The following is a 19,537-nucleotide window of genomic DNA, read 5'->3' as shown; positions in this document are numbered from 1 at the left end:
GAGGGCTTTGGGAGGGGGCATGGGAAGGGTGGGGGGTGGGAGAGGTATAAAACATATGGACACTGCCAGGACTTCCAGGAAAGAAGTTGGAATTTCAAACAAGGTGGATCTGGGGTGAATTAACGGGGGTAGAAAAGATCAAGGTTTTGGATGGGGGAAGATAAGAGATGGTGGTGAACAGCTGTTTTAAAGACCTGGAGGGAGGAGTGGGATTGAAGGGAGTGAGGAAGTTTGTTCCAGAGGCGGGAGCAAAGAGGAATGAGAGAGTGAAGGTGAGCAGAGAGCCGAGATTTCGGCAGTTTAACCATCAGAGGGTTGCTGGCAGATCTTGTGCGACCTGTAGGAATATTTGGGGGACAGAGCACAGAGAGAGCTGGGGGTGCAAGGCCGGAGAGCAGTCGGTAGAAGACAGAAAGACCACCTACCTGCCTGCGGTGAGTGAGTGAAAGGCCCTCAGAGATAGCTTCATCACGGGAGATTCCAATAATTCTGAAAGCTTTGGTTTCAACAGCGTGAAGCCGAGCTAGGTGTGAGGCAGGAACACCGGCCCATAGGGGGAGAACAGTATTCCATTGAGCTGTGGATGAAAGCCTTGTATGTGGTGAGGAGCTCAGGTGTGCCGAGGAAGGACTTCGTACGATAGAGGATGCCCAGTCGGCGACTGGCTTTGGAGGCCAGCTTGGAAATGTGGTTTTCCCAAGAAAGATCATGGCAGATAGTGAGACCCAAAAGCTTGAGCGACAGAACTTCTTGGAGAGGATTGTTGAGAAAGTAGATGGGAGGGTTGTCCAGTCGATCTTTTCGGAGAGACATAGTAAGAGTGTGAGATTTGTCAGGATTGAAAGACATGTTCCACTTGTTTGACCAGTCTGTGATTTTGTCCAAGTCTTCAGAGAGTGAGGAGGCTGCAGACTGCCGATCTGAGGGAAGAGGAATGGAGTGGCAGAGAGTGGAGTCATCAGCAAAGAGATAGAGAGGATTTTCAAGAGAGTCAGAGAGATCATTGATGAAGACCAGAAAAAGCACAGGGCCAAGAACACTGCCTTGGGGAACTCCAGCCTGAACAGGAAGAGGAGATGAGAGAAACCCACTCAGGGCCACACGTTGACGACGACTAGAGAGGCAGTCTGCCAGCCATGCGTGGAGATTTCCATGGATACCAAAGGAGGAGCGTTTGGTGAGCAGAGCGGGGTGCCAGACCGTATCGAAGGCACGTGATATGTCGAGGGAGACAGCTCTAATTTCCTGTTTGGCATTGAAGACCTCCATCCATTGTTGAGACAGCAGAAGCAGCATGTCCAGAGTAGAGTGACCTGGTCTGAAACCAAATTGATGATCAGAGATCAAGCCATTGGAGAAGAGGAAAGATTTCATATCCGAAGCAATGATGGATTCCATGACTTTGCTGATAATTGGGAGAAGGCTGATTGGTCTGTAGTTGCTAGGATCTGTTTTTGCACCTTTTTTGTGCAAAGCGGTGATGTTGGCTGATTTCCAAGCAGATGGCAGTTGACCTTGAGCAAAAGAGAGGGTGGAGAGAACAGAGAGAGGGTGAGATAGAGCAGCAGAGCACGATTTTAGGACCCGTGGGCTGATGCCGTCGGGTCCAGTTGCAGAATCAGAGTCGAGGGTTGACAGAAACTTTTCCACCTTGTCAGGAGGAAAGGACACGGAGTCCAGGAGCAGCTGGGTACGACTGGGTATGGTGGGTACAGAGAGGGATGGGTTTGGGACATAAGATTTAGAGGCAAACACAGAGTTGAGGCATTCAGCTTTTTCATGTGCAGAGTCAGCTGTGTAGCCGTTTGAGGTAAGGGAGGGGGTGGAGGGGGAACAAACACCAGAAACGGATTTGACCAGACGCCACCAGGATTTGGAAGAGGGAGACAGATAAGAGAGTTCGGTCTTGAGAACGGAGAGATATTGTTTCCTGGCTCTCCTGAGGGTGGACACACACTTGTTTCTGGCTTTGTGAAAGGAAATGAGATTTCCTTCCGTTGGATTTGCTTTCCAGGAGACGAAGGCAAGTTGTTTCTGGGCAACAGCCTCACCACAAGAATCCGTGTACCATGGACGGGAGGAAGAGTATGACAACTGAAGACGAGATGGGATAAATCTGTGCATGAGAGAGAGCAATTTACTTTGGAAGAATTCCCAGGAAGAGTTGATGTCAGAGGTGGTAGAGATGGGAGACCAGTCCAGATGATTGATGGCTGCTTGAAGACCGTGCCAGTTGGCCTGAGTGAAATGCCAGACTCGTCGACGCTGAGCAGGCTCCCTGAGAATGGTCAGAGAGATGTCCACTTTAACAAGGACATGATCAGATGATCCGATTGGAGCAGAAGAAGAGCAGCAGACATTTTCAGGGAAGTTCGTCATAACCAAGTCCAGAAGAGAAGATGCTCCGTTGACTGAGATCCGGGTCGGGAAATTGACAGATTGTGTCAGTCCTAGTGAGTCGCAGAAGTCCTTTGCTGAGGAGCCATGGCTGGTGAGAGAGGTACCCACACCCAGCCAACTGGCATGGTGACAGTTGAAATCACCACATATGAGGAAGAGAGAGTTGGGATGAGTCGATAGAAGTTGGTCCATATTATCAGACAGCGAGATGTAGATGGAGTCATCACTGTTTGGTGGACGGTACAACACACATATGAACAAGAGGTGGGAGCGAAGGGGAAGCCGTAGCCAGAGGTATTCCTGGGGGTGAGGTGGAGAGAGTGCAGTGCAGGGCGAGTGAGGAAGAGAGTTTTTGATAAAGATAGCAACCCCACCTCCAGGACGAGGCTCAGGTCTATCATACCGGAGGAGGGAGTAACCCAGGAGAGATACTAAGGAATCAGAGACATCATGAAGGAGGAAAGTTTCTGTTAAGCAGATCACGTCTGGTTTGACAGAAGCAACCTGTATGGAGAGATCAGTTAAGTTTGAGCGAAGGCCCCGGATGTTTGAGGTCCATACCGTTAATGAAGAAGAAGGGGGAGCATCGGATACAGAACAGGGGGGAGGAGGGGTAGGGTAAGATGTGGAAGAGGTGGAAGAGGTAGGGAGAGCTGTTGAAGGTGTGTCAGAGATTTCAGAATAGCTCGGAGAAAGGGAAGGATGGGGCGGACAAAAGGTTTGATGGTGATTGGGTGAGGCACAATGAGGTGTTATTTGAGGAGGGGAAAGAGCGAGGCAGAAGGTTGGGGGAGATGGAGGTGAGAGTTGGAAGGGGGAAGAAGCGGGGAGGACGCTTTGAGGAGGGGGAGTGAGAGGAGGGAAATTGAGAAGAAATGAGGGTGGGGAGATTTGAAGGGGAGGGGCGAGGGGGGAGTTTGGGAGGGAAGGGACAAGGGGAGGGATTTGAAAGGGATGGGATATGGGGGAGATTTGGAGGGGAGGGGTGAGGGAGGAGTCTAGGAGGGGAGGGGCAAGGGGGAGTCTTGGAGGGGAGGGGTGAGGGGGTAGTTTAGGAGGGAGGGGGCAAGGGGGAAGATTTGAAAGGGATGGGTGATGGGGAGGATTAGGAGAGGAGGGGAAAGGGGGGAGATTTGAAAGGGATGGGTGATGGGGAAGATTTGGAGGGGAGGGGTGATGGGGAAGATTTGGAGGGGAGGGGTTATGGGGAAGATTTGGAGGGGAGGGGTGAGATTGGATTTTAGAAAGTGTACGATTAATGGGAAACGAACATTTATTGCAAAATGAGTTTCTTGTGACCTTCGAGTTAAAAATACGTTTAAGGACGCTGGATGGAGGATGGAGTGCAGGAGAGTTTAGGGAATGTAGAAAAAAGGCACTATAGGAGATGGAATTTTTTTTGGGGATGAATATATTTGGTGAGCAAGTCGAAAGCAGCCTTTTAAAGAAGAAGAAGAAAAAGGTGTTATAATATATGTTTCCTTACGGTGTTTCCTTATGTTTCCATCTTGTCCACCCCGTGCATCCTCTCCTGAACCCCATTCTTTCCCACACCTATTGTTAGTCCAAGTCTCCCTCTATCTTGCATCCTGGTCCATTCATTAATTATAGTAGTACGAGCTCTTCCATAAGCCTCGACTACGTTTTATTTTTTTAAGTTGTGACGTCATACAGATGCAACAGCTTCGACTACATTTATTGTCCTCGAACAAGAATAGATTGAAGTTCCATTATGATGTTTCATAAACAGCAATCAACTAATGGAGGTAAACGTGCTTTTATTCCTTCTACAATTGAAGTAATAACTTATATACTCTGTTAATTTATCAACCTATATGTGTGAATCTGTGTGAATAATTGCAAAGAGCAAGAAGTTCCACAAAGCTTATTATTAATCTGTGATTTCCAGATTTCCAATGCGGTTTACAAACCAGCCCGAGTGAACGATGCGTTCAGGAAGTTTGTTTCCGAAGTGCGAGGCAACTTTTCGTGACTACTACATATACAGAGTTACTCCCAAGAAAAGAACACAACTGTGGTACAGAGCGGAAGGAAAAAAGGAAGATTGGTGAGCACTTCGAAAGACTCAATTCTTTTATAAAAAGTTAAGTAATTGCTTTGTGAGCAAATCTGCCTGAATTACAATATACAAATTATGAAATTCTGGTATCTTTATAAACAGTTACCTTGAGGCATTAATATGGAGATAGTTCATCATTGTTGTGGTTATTATGTTTAACCCCCATCCTGTTGTTTGCACCATCCAGCGAGCGCAAGATGAGGTTGATATTTTACCAAGTTCTTGTTATTCTCATTGTATCCCCTTACTATCTGGAAAGCCGAGGTGAGTTTATCACGACCGTGTTACGACATTGTTGTGTTCACCATATACCGTGTAAAACACAATGTCAGTTTGCGTGTTTGTACAGATGTCTGTCCCCCCTTCACAAGGGTAATTTTTAAAGGCCAATTTTTTAACACGAATATCTGTTCACCATGATCCATTTTTGAGGATAAAACGAACTCGAAAAGCATTTTCCATAAAAGAGTAATTGTTTCTCTTCTATTAGAATTGTAGACGGTGGCTTGCACAGCAACCTCAAAGGGTGGTGTACAGAAGCATTTTTAAAATTATAATAATAAATACAAGGCGCAGGGAGGTGAAATTCACTGCACGTGATGTGCAATGTGCGCAGAGTAAAACGAGTGTTCATTTACATCCGTATATGAATCAATGAATGAATGATCGTTTTAAAGCCATTTTTCCCCGCTAGAACAGGGGTTAGCGGGCCCCATGACAATCGTGGTTCCCTGTTTGAGGCAATGTTTTTATGGCCGGATGCCCTTCCTGACGCCAACCCTTAGTCGCCTCTTACGATGCGCAGGGATACGGTGTACCTATTCTAAACCGGGGTACACACCGGGATACCGGGGTACAAACCGGGGTACACCATTTACATCCGTATGATGTCTAATAAATAAAGAAGATATAAGTACACCTGACACTAGGCCAAGGCTTCAGACTTTGTGGCACGCTCACGAGGCCGCACTGTTAAATAACCTGTTCCGACCAGTCATATTTGACGCACTTTTTACTTATCATTCGGTATTTTAATTGATTAAACTCAACAATAAGAATGTGCATTCTAATTCCTCATATCATTTTCCTAGATTTTTTAATTACAAGCACAAGTTTCTCCATTAGCTTTAAAAATGTAGAATTTATTTTGGACCTTTTGGAGATGCATGTGCCCCTTTTTTTCTTTTTAGGGCGATTAGGGTTGTATAGCTTTGACTTTGCTAAAGTATTCTCCACATTATGAAGTATTTCCCCCTCCTAAAGGATAATCACTACTATAGTAAAGAGTATAACTGTTAATTCGTAATAGGAGTCCACAACCATCATTGACCATGTTATGCCGAGGCCCTCACTTTTTTTTTTCAACTATCATTGACCGAGGCCTTCACTTTTTTTTTTCAAATATCATTGGCCGAGGTCCTCACTTTTTTTTTTCAACTATCATTGGCCGAGGTCCTCACTTTTTTTTTTCAACTATCATTGGCCGAGGCCTTCACTTTTTTTTTTCAACTATCATTGGCCGAGGTCCTCACTTTTTTTTTTTCAACTATCATTGGCCAAGGTCCTCACTTTTTTTTTTCAACTATCATTGGCCGAGGTCCTCACTTTTTTTTTTTCAACTATCATTGGCCGAGGCCTTCACTTTTTCACCTTTATTCACTTTTAAATTTGGTTTCTCCACAAGCGCTTGAGCGATTGACATCAAACTTTCAACATCGGAGCGCCTACCCATGGAGAATGGTTATAATCAAGTTACATGGTGATTGGATGAAAATGCGGCCGGCGTTCCAAAAAAAAAAATCTGGTTTCTGTAAGCATGGGTTGCAGGGCGTTTCACGTATTAGGAATAAACGCCCTCGACATCGCTTCGCTCGGCCTTGGACAAATCGAGAGGTAGTATCAGCTGACTTGCACCTCGTTTAATAATAGCAATTGTGCTTCACCATTGTGTAACACAGCAGAATCAACAAGGAAAATAACTTCACAATCAGGTGGAGAACTCACAAAGCTGCGGATTCATAGTTTGTTCGGTGTCGATTGTATCATTCTGGGAATTGAGTCATTGTGCCCCCAAACAGTCATATTTTCCTGTATTAACTGTAATTTTGATATTTTTTAAAAACCCCAAGAAAAGCCTGTACCGGACATGTTTCAATAACTCGTATCATTCCTGTCTGCTTCCTTGGATTACCTTGTATAACATACTGAAAAATAATTGTAAAATTAATTGTTGTTCTTGCTTTGAGCTCTGAAAAGCAATTGCGACTACAAAGCATCAGAAAATGCAAGCCCGTCCGTGCCGTTTGTATTTAGAAGTCTTCTTCTTCTTCTTCTGTATGCTCTAAATAACGAAAACGATTTTTTAAAATTACAAAATGAAAATTGATGATTTTATACAGCCTTCATCTTTGAGCCTTAGATCTAAAAAAAAAAAAAAAATCAGCTTCTAGCTTTTGATTGGTGAACCAATTCTGTGACCCAAAATGCTAATTCTTAAAATTTCAGGTCAATTCGATAAAAATTGATGATTTTATGCAACCTTGACCTTTGACCTTTTGATCTAAAAAAAACAAAAACAAGAAGCTTCTATCTTTTGATTGGTGAACCAATTCAGTGACCCAATATGCAAATTCTTAAAATTTCAGGTCAATCAGATGAAAATTTATGAGTTTATGTCACTGAGCTCTTCAGTACGGCCCATTCTACTGCCAATGTTTGTCTATGGAGATTGCATGGCTGTGTGCTTGATTATATATACCTGTCAGCAATGGGTGTGGCTGAAACAGCCAAATCCACTAATTAGAAGGGGTGTCCACATACTTCTGGTCATGTAGTGTATGTTGTAACAAACTGACACTCACTATGAGTGAGAAACTTGCACAAAAGTCATGTAATTATGATCATGGTACTGTTTAACTGAAAGCGTGAATCTCTCTGACATTGAATACCTGTTGGATTTTTTAAAATACACAATTGTACATCCAGGTGTATTACCTGGAACAGTAACAGATGCACATGCCTTGACACTTGCCAGAGTTAAATATGCTACAAAGTGTGCATGAGAGAAATGCAGTTACATGTGACTAATAAGACTTCATGTTAAGCTTCTTCATGTTCAACTAATAAGACCAAACAACTCAGGTGCTGTTTATTATCCCCACACTTTTGAAAAAAAAAAAATTAAACGGAGATATTGTAATTGGCTCCGTCTGTCTGTCTGCCCGCCTGTCCATCCGTCACGCTATCCTATCCTAAGCAATTGGACAGAATTCCCCGAACTTGGTAGTTATGATCACCATTATGCCACGAAGGTGCATGATCAGTGTCATTTTGGCCCCGCCCTTTGGGTCAAGGTCAAAAGGTCAAATACACGCACATTTTAAAGCATTTTTTAAATGAATTTTTTTTATATGCAATCAACATTGCAGGGTGCAGTAAGTATGCAAAGATGTTTTGAATTTGACTTTCGGTTCATTCCCCAGGGGGTGGCGACTAAGCGACAAAGGGGTCAAAATGGGGGGAAAAATTTTTAAATTAAAAATTTGATATTAGGTCATTCCTGGTGGAACTTTTTGTCATCTTTCAAATTTGCTTTAGATAGAAAGTTTAGATAGATAGGAAATTTGCTTTAGATCCCCTCCCCCCTCCCCATGTTTATTTATCCCATCTCGTCTTCAGTTGTCTTACCCTTCCTCCCGTCCATGGTACACTGAATCTTGTGGTGAGGCAGTTGCCCTGAAACAACTTGCCTTTGCCTCTTGGAAGGCTAATCCAACTGAAGGCAATCTCAGTTCCTTCCACCAAGCTCGAAACAAGTGTGTGTCTACCCTCAGGAGTGCCAGGAAGCACTATCTCTCCACACTCAAGATTGAACTCTCAAACCTGTCTCCTTCCTCCAAATCCTGGTGGCATCTGGTCGAATCAGTTTCTGGTGTTTGTTCCCCCTCCATCCACTCCCTCACCTCAAATGGCTACACAGTTGACACCGCACGTGACAAAGCCGAATCCCTCCACTCTGTGTTTGCCTCAAAATCTTGTGTCCCAAACCCATCTCTCTCTGTTCCCACCTTACCAGTCGAACCCAACTGCTCCTGGACTCTGTGTCCTTCTCTCCTGACAAGGTGGAAAAGTTTTTGTCAAACCTCGACTCTGATTCTGCAACTGGACCAGACGGCATCAGCCCAAGGGTCCTAAAATCCTGCTCTGCCGCTCTATCTCACCCTCTCTCTGTTCTTTTCACCCTCTCTTTTTCTCAAGGTCATCTGCCAGCATCTTGGAAATCAGCAAACATGACCGCTTTACACAAAAAAGATACATAAACAGATCCTTGCAACTACAGACCAATCAGCCTGCTCCCAATTATCAGCAAAGTCATGGAATTCATCATTGCTTCGGATATCAAATCCTTCCTCTTCTCCAATGGCTTGATCTCCGATCATCAATTTGGATTCAGACCAGGTCATTCTACTCTGGACATGTTGCTTCTGCTGTCTCAACAATGGATGGAGGTCCTCAATGCCAAACAGGAAATCAGAGCTGTCTCCCTTGACATATCGCATGCCTTTGATACGGTCTGGCACCCAGCTCTGCTCACCAAACTCTCCTCCTATGGTATCCATGGAAATCTCCACGCTTGCGGACTTCCTCTCTTGTCGTAGTCAACGTGTGGCCCTGAATGGATTTCTCTCATCGCCCCTGCCTGTTCTGGCTGGAGTTCCCCAAGGCAGTGTTCTGGGCCCTGTGCTTTTTCTGGTCTTCATGAATGATCTCTCCGACTCTCTGGAAAATCCTCTCTATCTCTTTGCTGATGACTCCACTCTCTCTCTCTGCAGCCTCCTCACACTCTGCAGACCTGGAGAAAATCACAGACTGGTCAAACAAGTGGAACATGTCTTTCAATCCTGACAAATCTCACACTCTTACTATGTCTCTCCGAAAAGACCGACTGGAAAACCCTCCTATCTACTTTCTCAACAATCCTCTCCAAGAAGTTCTGTCGCTCAAGCTTTTGGGTCTCACTATCTGCCATGATCTTTCTTGGGAAAACCACATTTCCAAGCTGGCCTCCAAAGCCAGTCGCCGACTGGGCATCCTCCGTCGTGTGAAGTCCTTCCTTGGCACACCTGAGCTCCTCACCACATACAAGGCTTTCATCCGCAGCTCAATGGAATACTGTTCCCCCCTCTGGGCCGGTGCTCTCGCCTCACACCTAGCTCGGCTTCACGCTGTTGAAGCCAAAACTTTCAGAATTATTAGAATCTCCTGCGATGAAGCTAACTCCGAGGGCCTTTCACTCACTCACCGCAGGCAGGTTGGTGGTCTTTCTGTCTTCTGCCGACTCCTCTCCGGCCTTGCTCCCCCAGCTCTCTCTGTGCTCTGTCCCCCAAATATTCCTACAGGTCGCACAAGATCTGCCAGCAACCCTCTTATGGTTAAACTGCCAAAATCTAGGCTCTCTGCTCACCTTCACTCTTTCATTCCCCTTTCCTCCCACCTCTGGAACAAACTCCCCCACTCTCTGCAACCCCACTCCTCCCTCCAGGTCTTTAAAACAGCTGTTCACCACCATCTCTTATCTTCCCCCATCCAAAACCTTGATCTTTTCTACCCCCGCTAATTCACCCCAGATACACTTTTTCGAAATTCCAACTTCTTTCCTGGAAGTCCTTGCAGTGTCCATATGTTTTATACCTCTCCCACCTCCCCCCAAGCCCTCTCCCTCCCACAGTTCTCTCGATGTCCCTGCTCTCAAATGTTGTGTTTGTGTCCTTCCCCACTCTCTCCCCATCTTGTCTACCGCTCCCCTTATTTTGTGTTGTATGTGTCGGTTTGTGTCGGTTTGACTTGTTGTGTGATTAATGTTAGCTCTTTCACGAGCCTCGATCTTGTACACCAAAATAAATAAATAAAAAATATTTTTAAAAAGCCTGGGGATTTGCAATGGTGCGCCATCGACTTCACTATAATTTCTCTTGTACAGAGATTAATTGATTATAATAACTAGGGCATAAGGTTTACAATATAAATATCGAGTCTTTATCAGATTTATATGGCATTGTTCAATTTCGAAATAAAAAGGAAGCGGGTATGGTGGTAGCTTAAGAGAAAAGACCATGGAATAGCTTCCTACAGTTTGTGGGATCATATGCGGCTGAAGGCAACCATATTACTTTTCCTACAGGATCGAAGGCTTGTGGAGGAGCTGCAACACAAATCATCCACACACATGTACGACAAATACATGAGATAACACAGGACTTGCTTTCAGACAAACACAGCCATAACCTTATAGGGGAAGTGACGTCACTCCCCAAAGCACTCTGGGTACTGGTGACGCCATCTTTATGACATCACTTTTCCCTCTGCACTAAGTGTGGAATTAAGAATACATCTCCGCTTCCTCGTGGTTGCCAACCAAAGGGGTTTGGGCATGCTCCATCCTGTAAATGCCGACCGTCAACCAAGGAAGCATCACGGACCATTTTTTAAACTTGAACCGCAGACAGCTGAGACAGAGCGGATGCTCCAAACATTATGACACCGAGTTATTAACTAACCACAAAGGTTTTGCTCAGAGGAAATGTTAACGCTCGAAACCTCAGCTTCTTCTTGCTTCCCATGGCGGATAGCATACCTTAATCAAAGTCCTAACGATTCCATCCACCTTTCTACTCGTACCTGCTTGCCGATGCAGACAGTGGCCTTCACCAGCAAGAATAGATCTTCATTTTACATAGAGATTTGCTTAGTCTGTTCTACACGTGGTGTCAGGTTTTACTTTGTGGTTGCGTCGTGTGTAAAAACTTATAATATTGAAAAAAATTGTCCTGAATTTGTGCTTTACGGGAAAATACTTTGGAGTTTTTGCAGTAGCGGAAATGGCCATCTGTACGCCACAAAATGCGTTTTCTAGAACTGCCGAGATAATATATCTGCAGGAACCTTCGGTGGCATTCGACAAGTGGAAACCATGTTTGATATGTGAAGTGGAGATAATGCGTTCAACAGAAAAATGTGAAATGCATTTGGAATTGATAGAGGGCAAAGATTCGCTTGTTTGAGGAATCTGCTTGTTGCTCACGATAAAGGAGGCATCGATGGCATTATGCGAGTAAACTCAAGCTTTCCTTGAAGATACGGCCACCAAGTAGAGATTAAAATGGGACGTTATCAAACCTCGAGGAACAATACAAAATCTCTACCTGGACAAATAAAACACAATTGTCACCTACTGGCCTTCCACCACAGGTCTTGCCGACACTGCAATGTGCCATGGAATGGGCTCCGTAAATACCTGGATGACGTGCGAGCTCAATTTTGCGCCATTTACAAAATAAAAGTTTACGATGAAAATCTTAACAGATTTCTATCATCTTTTGAGGAATGACAGATTTCTATTTTGGAAGGTTGTTCCAGGAACCCAGTCCCTAGTTCGCATGCAGGACATGACTGCAAGTAGCATCATTGGCTGGGGGCGTGGCTGTGTTGCTGATGCAATGCACTCTGTATGTTTAGGGCACAAATTTGGAATTTTTTCATGTTGATTTGTTCATGTTTAGAATTTGTTAAATAGTCACCTACTCTTCACGAAGTACACTGCGGGATCTGTAATGTCCACCGAGTGTTGGAAGGCGGGGCGCCCAGTTTCATGTCCATCCGATGGACCGCACACACCTTGATGAATCACCCTGTCTTTACAACTATCGGGGATGCCTCTTCGTGGTGATTGTACCGCCCAATACAAGTCGGGGGCCAAATCTTGCTACCTCTAACCCTAACCCTTGCTACCCGGATTCGTCAGAGCAGTGCGGTCATTGTCAGAGTGCCAATTGGTCCCCATGGAATGGCCCTTTCTCTCTGTCTCTCTGTCTCTCACTCTCCAACACTCTCCAACTCTGTCAAACTCTGTCCAACTCTGTCCAACTCTGTCCAGCTCTGTCCAGATCTGTCCAACACTCTCGAACTCTGTCGAACTCTGTCCAGCTCTGTCCAACACCCTCCAACACCCTCCAACACCCTCTAACACCCTCCAACACCCTCCAACTCTGTCCAACTCTGTCCAACTCTGTCCAACACTCTCCAACACTCTCCAACACCCTCCAACTCTGTCCATCTCTGTCCATCTCTGTCCATCTCTGTCCAACTCTGTCCAACACTCTCGAACACTCTCTAACACTCTCTAACACTCTCCATCACTTTCCAACTCTTTCCAACTCTTTCCAACTCTGTGCAACTCTGTGAAACTCTGTGAAACTCTGTCCAACTCTGTCCAACTCTGTCCAACTCTGTCCAACTCTGTCCAACTCTGTCCAACTCTGTCCAACTCTGTCGTGGCCCTGCCTTCGTGAAGGTGGGGGTACACCATCCTAGATGTTGGGGATCTCTGGGTCGCTCTTCGAGATGGATCGGTTCTCTCTATGCCGCGAACTTGTTCGAAATAACTCTCCGGGGCTGTACAATAAGAACAACTCTGTCTTATACAGTTTATAGCTGGGTAGGGGGTTCAAACCCAGACTAGACAGCTTAGAGGTGAGTGGGCGTTCCTTTAGGTGATCCTGCCAACCCAGAACCCAGGGAAAGAAGAGATAACAAACCAATAACAAGGAAAATACAGCACTTTGGTCTAACAATGGTTAGTCATCGTTTTGTGTCGTGCATCATGGAATACTGATGGTAAAAATGCCAACTATGACACAGCTTCCTGTTTTTCGTCGAAAGCAAGGAAAAGTTCCACAAAACATGCTAATTCCACAAAAAAACGATTACGCGTTGTGGAAAAGCTTGACCACGCTCAACTTGGAACAAGTCCACCCCCTTGCAGTTGAAAGGCCTTTTTGAACTGGATATGCAAATCCGGTTGACAAGGACATCTCCATGGCATCATGAAATCCTAGGAGCTGCGCAGCTGCATTCGGGAAGCAAAAAAGCAAAAGCATCCAGAAGAAACGTTATCACGTGGACACACGTTGAGCAGACACTGGTCGTGTTAAAAATGCTAAACCTAGCATGCTCAGGTATATTTGACATTGCTTCATAATTAATTTTAGTTGATTGTGTCTTCTTCCAGCTGGAAATAGGGATTTCTATAATTACCTCTTAAATCTTTGAGCCGTCTTAATTTCAGGTAGAAAGTTTCCGTGCGCCTGATCCGTTGTGCATTTCCTCCAAGTTAAGCAACACAATCCAAACACGCACTAGTTAGGGAAATTATGTAACAAAGGAAACTGGCGTCTCCTTTGTCTATCGTTCTCTAGGGATAACTTCCGTACACATGGCAGTTCATCAATGTCTAACGAACCCACGAAGAGGCCCCAAGTCTGCTCCGCTAAATTACAGAACAGACGTTCTCTTTCGCACCATTAGGGAAAGTGGCCATTTTGTTGTGGACATGTCTCCCTCATCCCTCATCCAAGTTATTTTCACGAAAACATTGTTGTACCTTTATCGTAGGAAAACTACGTCATACCTACGTCAATTATGTAGGACTTTCAAAGAGCTCTCGGAACCAGATGCAATAATTACCAAGAACACCAACGGTTGTTTTTTTCCCCTTTTCAGCATAAATATGGTTGTGGTTAGAGGAGAAACTTTTATTCTTACCCACGTCACCGGACGTGTTCAGAGGTTATGTTTCACCCCTGTCTGTTTCGCTTTATCAGAAACCTGGTCTGATAATTTGTGAATGCTTCTTGTACATAAAAAGGTAGAGTTGCTGGGCATAACTGCCTTATTGTCTTGAAATGACCACTTTTGGGTTATGTAATATGCTTCTCCATGTTTGGGCTTGGGCTCCTGAAATTAACGTGCAGATCCCTTGCTCTGGCCTTGCACTCTTCTAGCACAACACCTGTGCAACAGATTGCATGTGTCAATCACTGAAAAACCCCATTCCTCGTCAGTATGCCCAAGGGCTAGCAGGATGGGCTTGAGGTGCACAAATTTGCCTCTAAGCTGTCTAGCCTGGGTTTGAATCCCGTCCCAGCTATCAACTGTCATCCCGATGTGTCACATGCGGGGAGATTCGATCAATGTGTGTGCCGTCCCTTGCTCAGTGGACATTAAAGATCCCACGGTGTACTTCGCGAAGAGTAGGCGAGTTATCGCCGGCACCCTGAAGAAATTACAAATCCTTGCCCGAACCTACAGAGGGAATTGCATCAGCTGCACAGCCACGCCACCTGTACTCTCCTTTGTCCTTCTTTTAACTTTGGAATTTGCCACTTCATAATCATCAAAACCTGATCTACAACCCAGTCTTTAAAAGTCACTGCCATCTCATATTATCCTCTCCTAAATTCAGTCGATACGTGATCTTAAACTACTCTAATTAGTACCTTGTACCCTCGCCAGAGGAGAGGGTATTGCATTTGAGTCCGTGTGTTTGTCCTGTTTCTTTTTTAAATTTACTTCCTCTTTCTTAAATATATATATATATATATATATATATATATATATGTCCTCCATTTCTCACACCATATCCGTAACCCCCAGGAACTCCCTCAAAACCATCCATACTCCTTCCAACATGTCAATTTAGGTCTCCTCCCACCACAACAACTTCCTCATCTTTCACGTTTTCCATCAGCTTCTCTATCGCACACCAGAACTTGTCCTTCTCTTCATCACTTCGACCAACCTGCGGAGCATATCCCGAGATGACGTTCACCAAGAGTTTTCCAATCATCATTTTCACCATCATCAACCTATCACTCACTCTAGTCACACTCACCACACTGTCTACAAACTCCTCAGAAAACAGGACACCAACACCATTCACACCCTCCAGGCACCCTTGCCACACAAACTTGTATTTCTGTCCCTGCCTACCCTTCACCATTCTCACACCACTTCCCTTCCATCTCATCTCTTGCACACAACATATGTCCACTCTTCTTCTGACCAATACTTCCACCACTTCTCCTGATCTCCCTGTCATTGTCCCTACATTCCATGTCCCAAACCTCAGAACCCGATTTCCACTTTGGGCTGTACCCTGCCCATATGTACTTGTAATTGTCATGGTTCTCTTTTTGAGGCAATGTTTTTATGGCCGGATGCCCTTCCTGACGCCAACCCTCTTAGTCGTCTCTTACGACACGCAGGGATACGGTGTACCTATTCTAACCAGGGTACACACTGGGAAACGTTTAAAACATGGAAATTCTGGGGGGTGCATAATGACTGATATATATATATATATATATATTGTTGCGGATCTCAATGTCGGCTTTTCCCCTTACCAAGGGGGAATTAATCCCCTTGTCTTTTTCTAGCTGACGTGATCCGGGGCGATGACGTTCCTTCCGGTCAGCGTTGGGTAGGGTCATAGGCCGAATTCCTAATACCTAATACCTAATACCTAATTACCAACGCCTCCCAGGAAGCAAGGAAATAACCCCGCCCAAATCACGGTTGTAGTGGAAACGCCGAGCGATAGCGAGCTGTGATCCGAGCTGTTATCAGGAACTAAACCCGATCTGAGCGGTTCCGAATCGTGCCACGCTTACCCAATGGAGGAAAAGACTGATACGGTCGAATTAGGAAGAAGCAAGGAATAACAATTGGTTCATTGCAATTTGTACAGGAAGGAGAAGAAGAAGACACAGTGAAGCTTATACAGTCTTAACTTATCCCAGGACACGGGCCTGTTTCACTCTCAGACACACTCACACAGGGATGTAGAAGGTTGGGTTGATGGTCCGGGGATGATGGCGTCCAGGCAGCTCACTCCGGTCCCCGACTCGTGCCGTGAAGCAGATGGTCAGGCGGCAGCGGCCAGGAACTCTCCTCATGTCGTTTACGCGGAGCGGACTATTACAGGGCAGAATGCGGGCGAAAGGTTGGCTGGCTGGCGGTTACACTCGCGGCTCAGCCGCGTACATTATAATCGGACAGCTCGAACGCGCTTCTTAATGCGCTTCTCCTCAATGCCTCGAGACTGTCATGCACACGCCGGTCCTCTAGTGCTGTTACCACGTGACTGCTCCGTGTCAGTCCTCCCAATGGCTTCTCGCTTGGTTCGCGCTTGGCTCCCGTCCTCTCCAGCTCAACTGCCATGAGTGCCTTTCCCTTCTCCTCTCTTTGCATAAGTCCTTTTTAGCACCATCACGTCGCATAAGTCCTCTCGAAGGGCTTTGTGTGCGCATTTATATAGCGCCGCCCAGCGAACCCTCTGGAATTTGCCAGCCGCGCTCTTACCACGCCCCTCACGCCATTTCACCCGAGCCCTGGTTGGTTGTTGGCTCTCACCGTCTTGCTGCCGCTCCCCGACCTCAATGCCGGCTCCACCCTCTCTCAGGCCTACCTCGTGTCCTTTGGCTGGTTTCGAGCGAAAACCCTTGCCAGCAGTGAACGCCCAAATCAGGGCGCGGGATGGCTGCTGCCCACCGAGGTAGATTTGGAGGGTGGAGGCAAAATGAACGGGACCTAAGCTTATTTCTTTTACACAACGCAGGTATCACTATTGGAAATGGCCTTATTCTCACATATACTATGACATAACTAATGTTCTAAGGTGGCCTACGTGTTGATGTGGACCAACTATGGGGGCAAACCTTTAACCTTTATTGATGTTATATTTACATTCTCAGAACCGCAACAATATATATATATATATATATATATATATATATATATATATATACGTATATATATATATACTGTTGCGGATCTCGAGCCCATCGACGTACTGAGGGGAGATTAAGCCCTGCTCCCCCTCGAGCTTCGAGTCCACGAGGCCGCTACCCACTCGACACTCGTGGGGCGGATTGCTGAGCAATTCCAGCCGCCAAACCCGCAGCTAGCGCGTGGAAGGGTTTCCGGTCACAACCCGAGTACCTTCGATACACACGCCGCCGCGAGGACAGGGGCTGGACCTCACACGAGTCACGTTGGTCTTTAACGCTGAGCGGTTTGCGTGTCGCGTAACTCGTGCCGTTAATTACTATGAACCCGATCGAGCGGTTTTAACTCGTGCAATGCGAGGCCAATGGTGAAGGGACGAAAACGGCCAAGTTGGAAACAAAGCACAGATGTATTCACAAATGTACAATGGTGATAGAAAAGGGACACAGAAGATAATCTTAGCCACCTTACTTACTTTGCCCAGACAAGGGCCCTCTGACTCTTTCGGGGAAGGGGAGGAAGAAGGGGACGCGCACAAAGTGCGGCCGCTTGGTGCAGTTCGCCCTGGATGGCTCGTTGGGCGTTTCCCCCCCGAGGATGTTCGCGGCAGGGACGTCGGCCTCAGTCGTGCACGAACGGGAATCCACGCAGCGTGTCCCAAAGCCAGCGAGGCAAAGCGCACGTGCAGGGAGTCCAGGCAGGGAGATCGTCGGGCCAGAGAGAGAGAGAGCGAATCCAGGGAGCGTCCAGAATCCAGAGATCATCAGAGTCCAGGGCCAAGAGAGAGCGGGGGCAGAGAGGCCTGGGCTAGAGAGAGCGGGGGCAGAGAGTCCTGGGCTAGAGAGAGCAGGGGAAGAGAGTCCTGGGCTAGAGAGAGCGGGGGCAGAGAGTCCTGGGCTAGAGAGAGCGGGGGCAGAGAGAGTTCGGGGGTCCGGGCCGGGTTTTATAACCCCCGGAGTCCCACCAGAATGTTCCAAAGGCCTCCACTGGCCGCCGGGGGTCACGTGTCGTGATAGTCCCTCATCAGTCACTCCCCTTAGTTCTCATTGGCCACTTGCTGCTGGCCACTCCCCTTTAGCTCTCATTGGCCACCATTATTGGCCACTCCCATTTAGCTCCTCCCTCGGGCATGCTCAACTTGCCCTAGGCCCACCACATGGCATTCCAAGCTCCAATGAGGCCTACCCTTACTTTACCTGCCTCTACGTATACTAACACTGGGAAGGAGACTATACTTCACATTTAATAAGAAATAACTGGCTAATCGAGGCGACATGCTGTGGTGCAACTAACTAAAGGGGGGTTGCCTTTATTCTCAAAACCACAACAATATATATATATATTGATTATAATTTGATTCCTCTCTGGTCGTAGTCAACGTGTGGCCCTGAATGGTTTTCTCTCATCTCCCCTTCCTGTTCAGGTTGGAGTTCCCCAAGGCAGTGTTCTCGGCCCTGTGCTTTTCTGGTCTTCATATAAATATATATATATATATATATATATGTGCGGTTTTGAGAATAAAGGAGGACCCCCCTCGTAGGTGGATGCACCACAACATGTAGCCTTGCTGTAGTATAGTTATTTCTTAGTAAATGTAAGGTAGTCTCCTTTCCTGTGTTAGTTTTGCGTTGAGTAGGCCAGTGAGTAGGCCTTGATTAGGCTGGAATGCCATGTGCTCGGCCTGAACAATTCTGGCAAGGCCGAAGGGAGGAGCTGCAGGAGGGAGTGGCCGGTAAGCAGCGAGCTGCTAGTCAGAGCTCGAGGGGAGTGGCTCGCAACGGCGGCAAGAGGCGGGGGGCTTGGAACATTCGGGTAAGATCGGGGAGGTGCCATATAAGGCCCTGCCCTGCCCCGAGCCCATTAAGGAGAACAGGAGAGAGAATGCACGAGAGGTCAGAACGCGAGAACGGGTGAGAACGAAGCAGAGGAGAGAGCTGTGAGAGTTCGTGGGAGTTCGTCAGAGCTGAACGCGTCAGAACGAGAGACGAGGAGAGAGAGTCACCCAGCCCCTGAACAAGTTAAAGCACTGAATTGAACTGATGTTATAGCCTCGTTGTACACGAACTCTCCCCGTGTCCTGTGCCCTGCGCTCTGCGGCTGTATAAATCGCGCTTATGAAGACGACCCGTTCCGGGCCACAGACGCACAATCTCCTCCTGCCTGCATTTTCCCTGCATACATGCCGTGACCGCCAGAGGGCCACGCCGAGTGAACTGTCCGGGAGCGACCGACAGCAAGGCGCGTTTGGCGCACGAACCTGCTCTTCTTCCATTTCCCCATGTGAGTGATTGGGCCCTTTGTCTGGGAATTAGTTAATATTGTTTAAGTGCCTGCTCTGTGTCTCCTGATCCTTGTACATGATAATAAATCGTGTTCTTCCTCTTATTTGACCGTTCCTGTCCCTTCCATTAATTGGCCTAGCATAGTACGAAT

General features: G+C 46.5%; 1 protein-coding gene across 1 annotated transcript in view; it reads left to right on the top strand.

Annotated features, from left to right (window-relative positions):
- The first annotated feature begins 4,147 nt into the window (after positions 1 to 4,147).
- Positions 4,148 to 19,537, top strand: part of LOC144888865 (uncharacterized) — a 42,594-nt gene continuing 27,204 nt past the window's right edge. The window contains exons 1-3 of the mRNA XM_078768430.1: positions 4,148 to 4,166; positions 4,310 to 4,468; positions 4,668 to 4,744. Of these exons, the coding sequence (XP_078624556.1) occupies positions 4,347 to 4,468; positions 4,668 to 4,744 (199 nt within the window). The 5' untranslated portion in view covers positions 4,148 to 4,166; positions 4,310 to 4,346. The remainder of the gene's footprint in view (positions 4,167 to 4,309; positions 4,469 to 4,667; positions 4,745 to 19,537) is intronic.

The sequence above is a fragment of the Myxine glutinosa genome, chromosome 14, assembly GCF_964187855.1.
Source record: "Myxine glutinosa chromosome 14, kmMyxGlut1.1, whole genome shotgun sequence".
Taxonomy (NCBI): Eukaryota; Metazoa; Chordata; class Myxini; order Myxiniformes; family Myxinidae; genus Myxine; species Myxine glutinosa.
The sequence above is the reverse complement of the archived record's forward strand: the minus strand, read 5'-3'. Positions and strand labels throughout refer to the sequence as shown.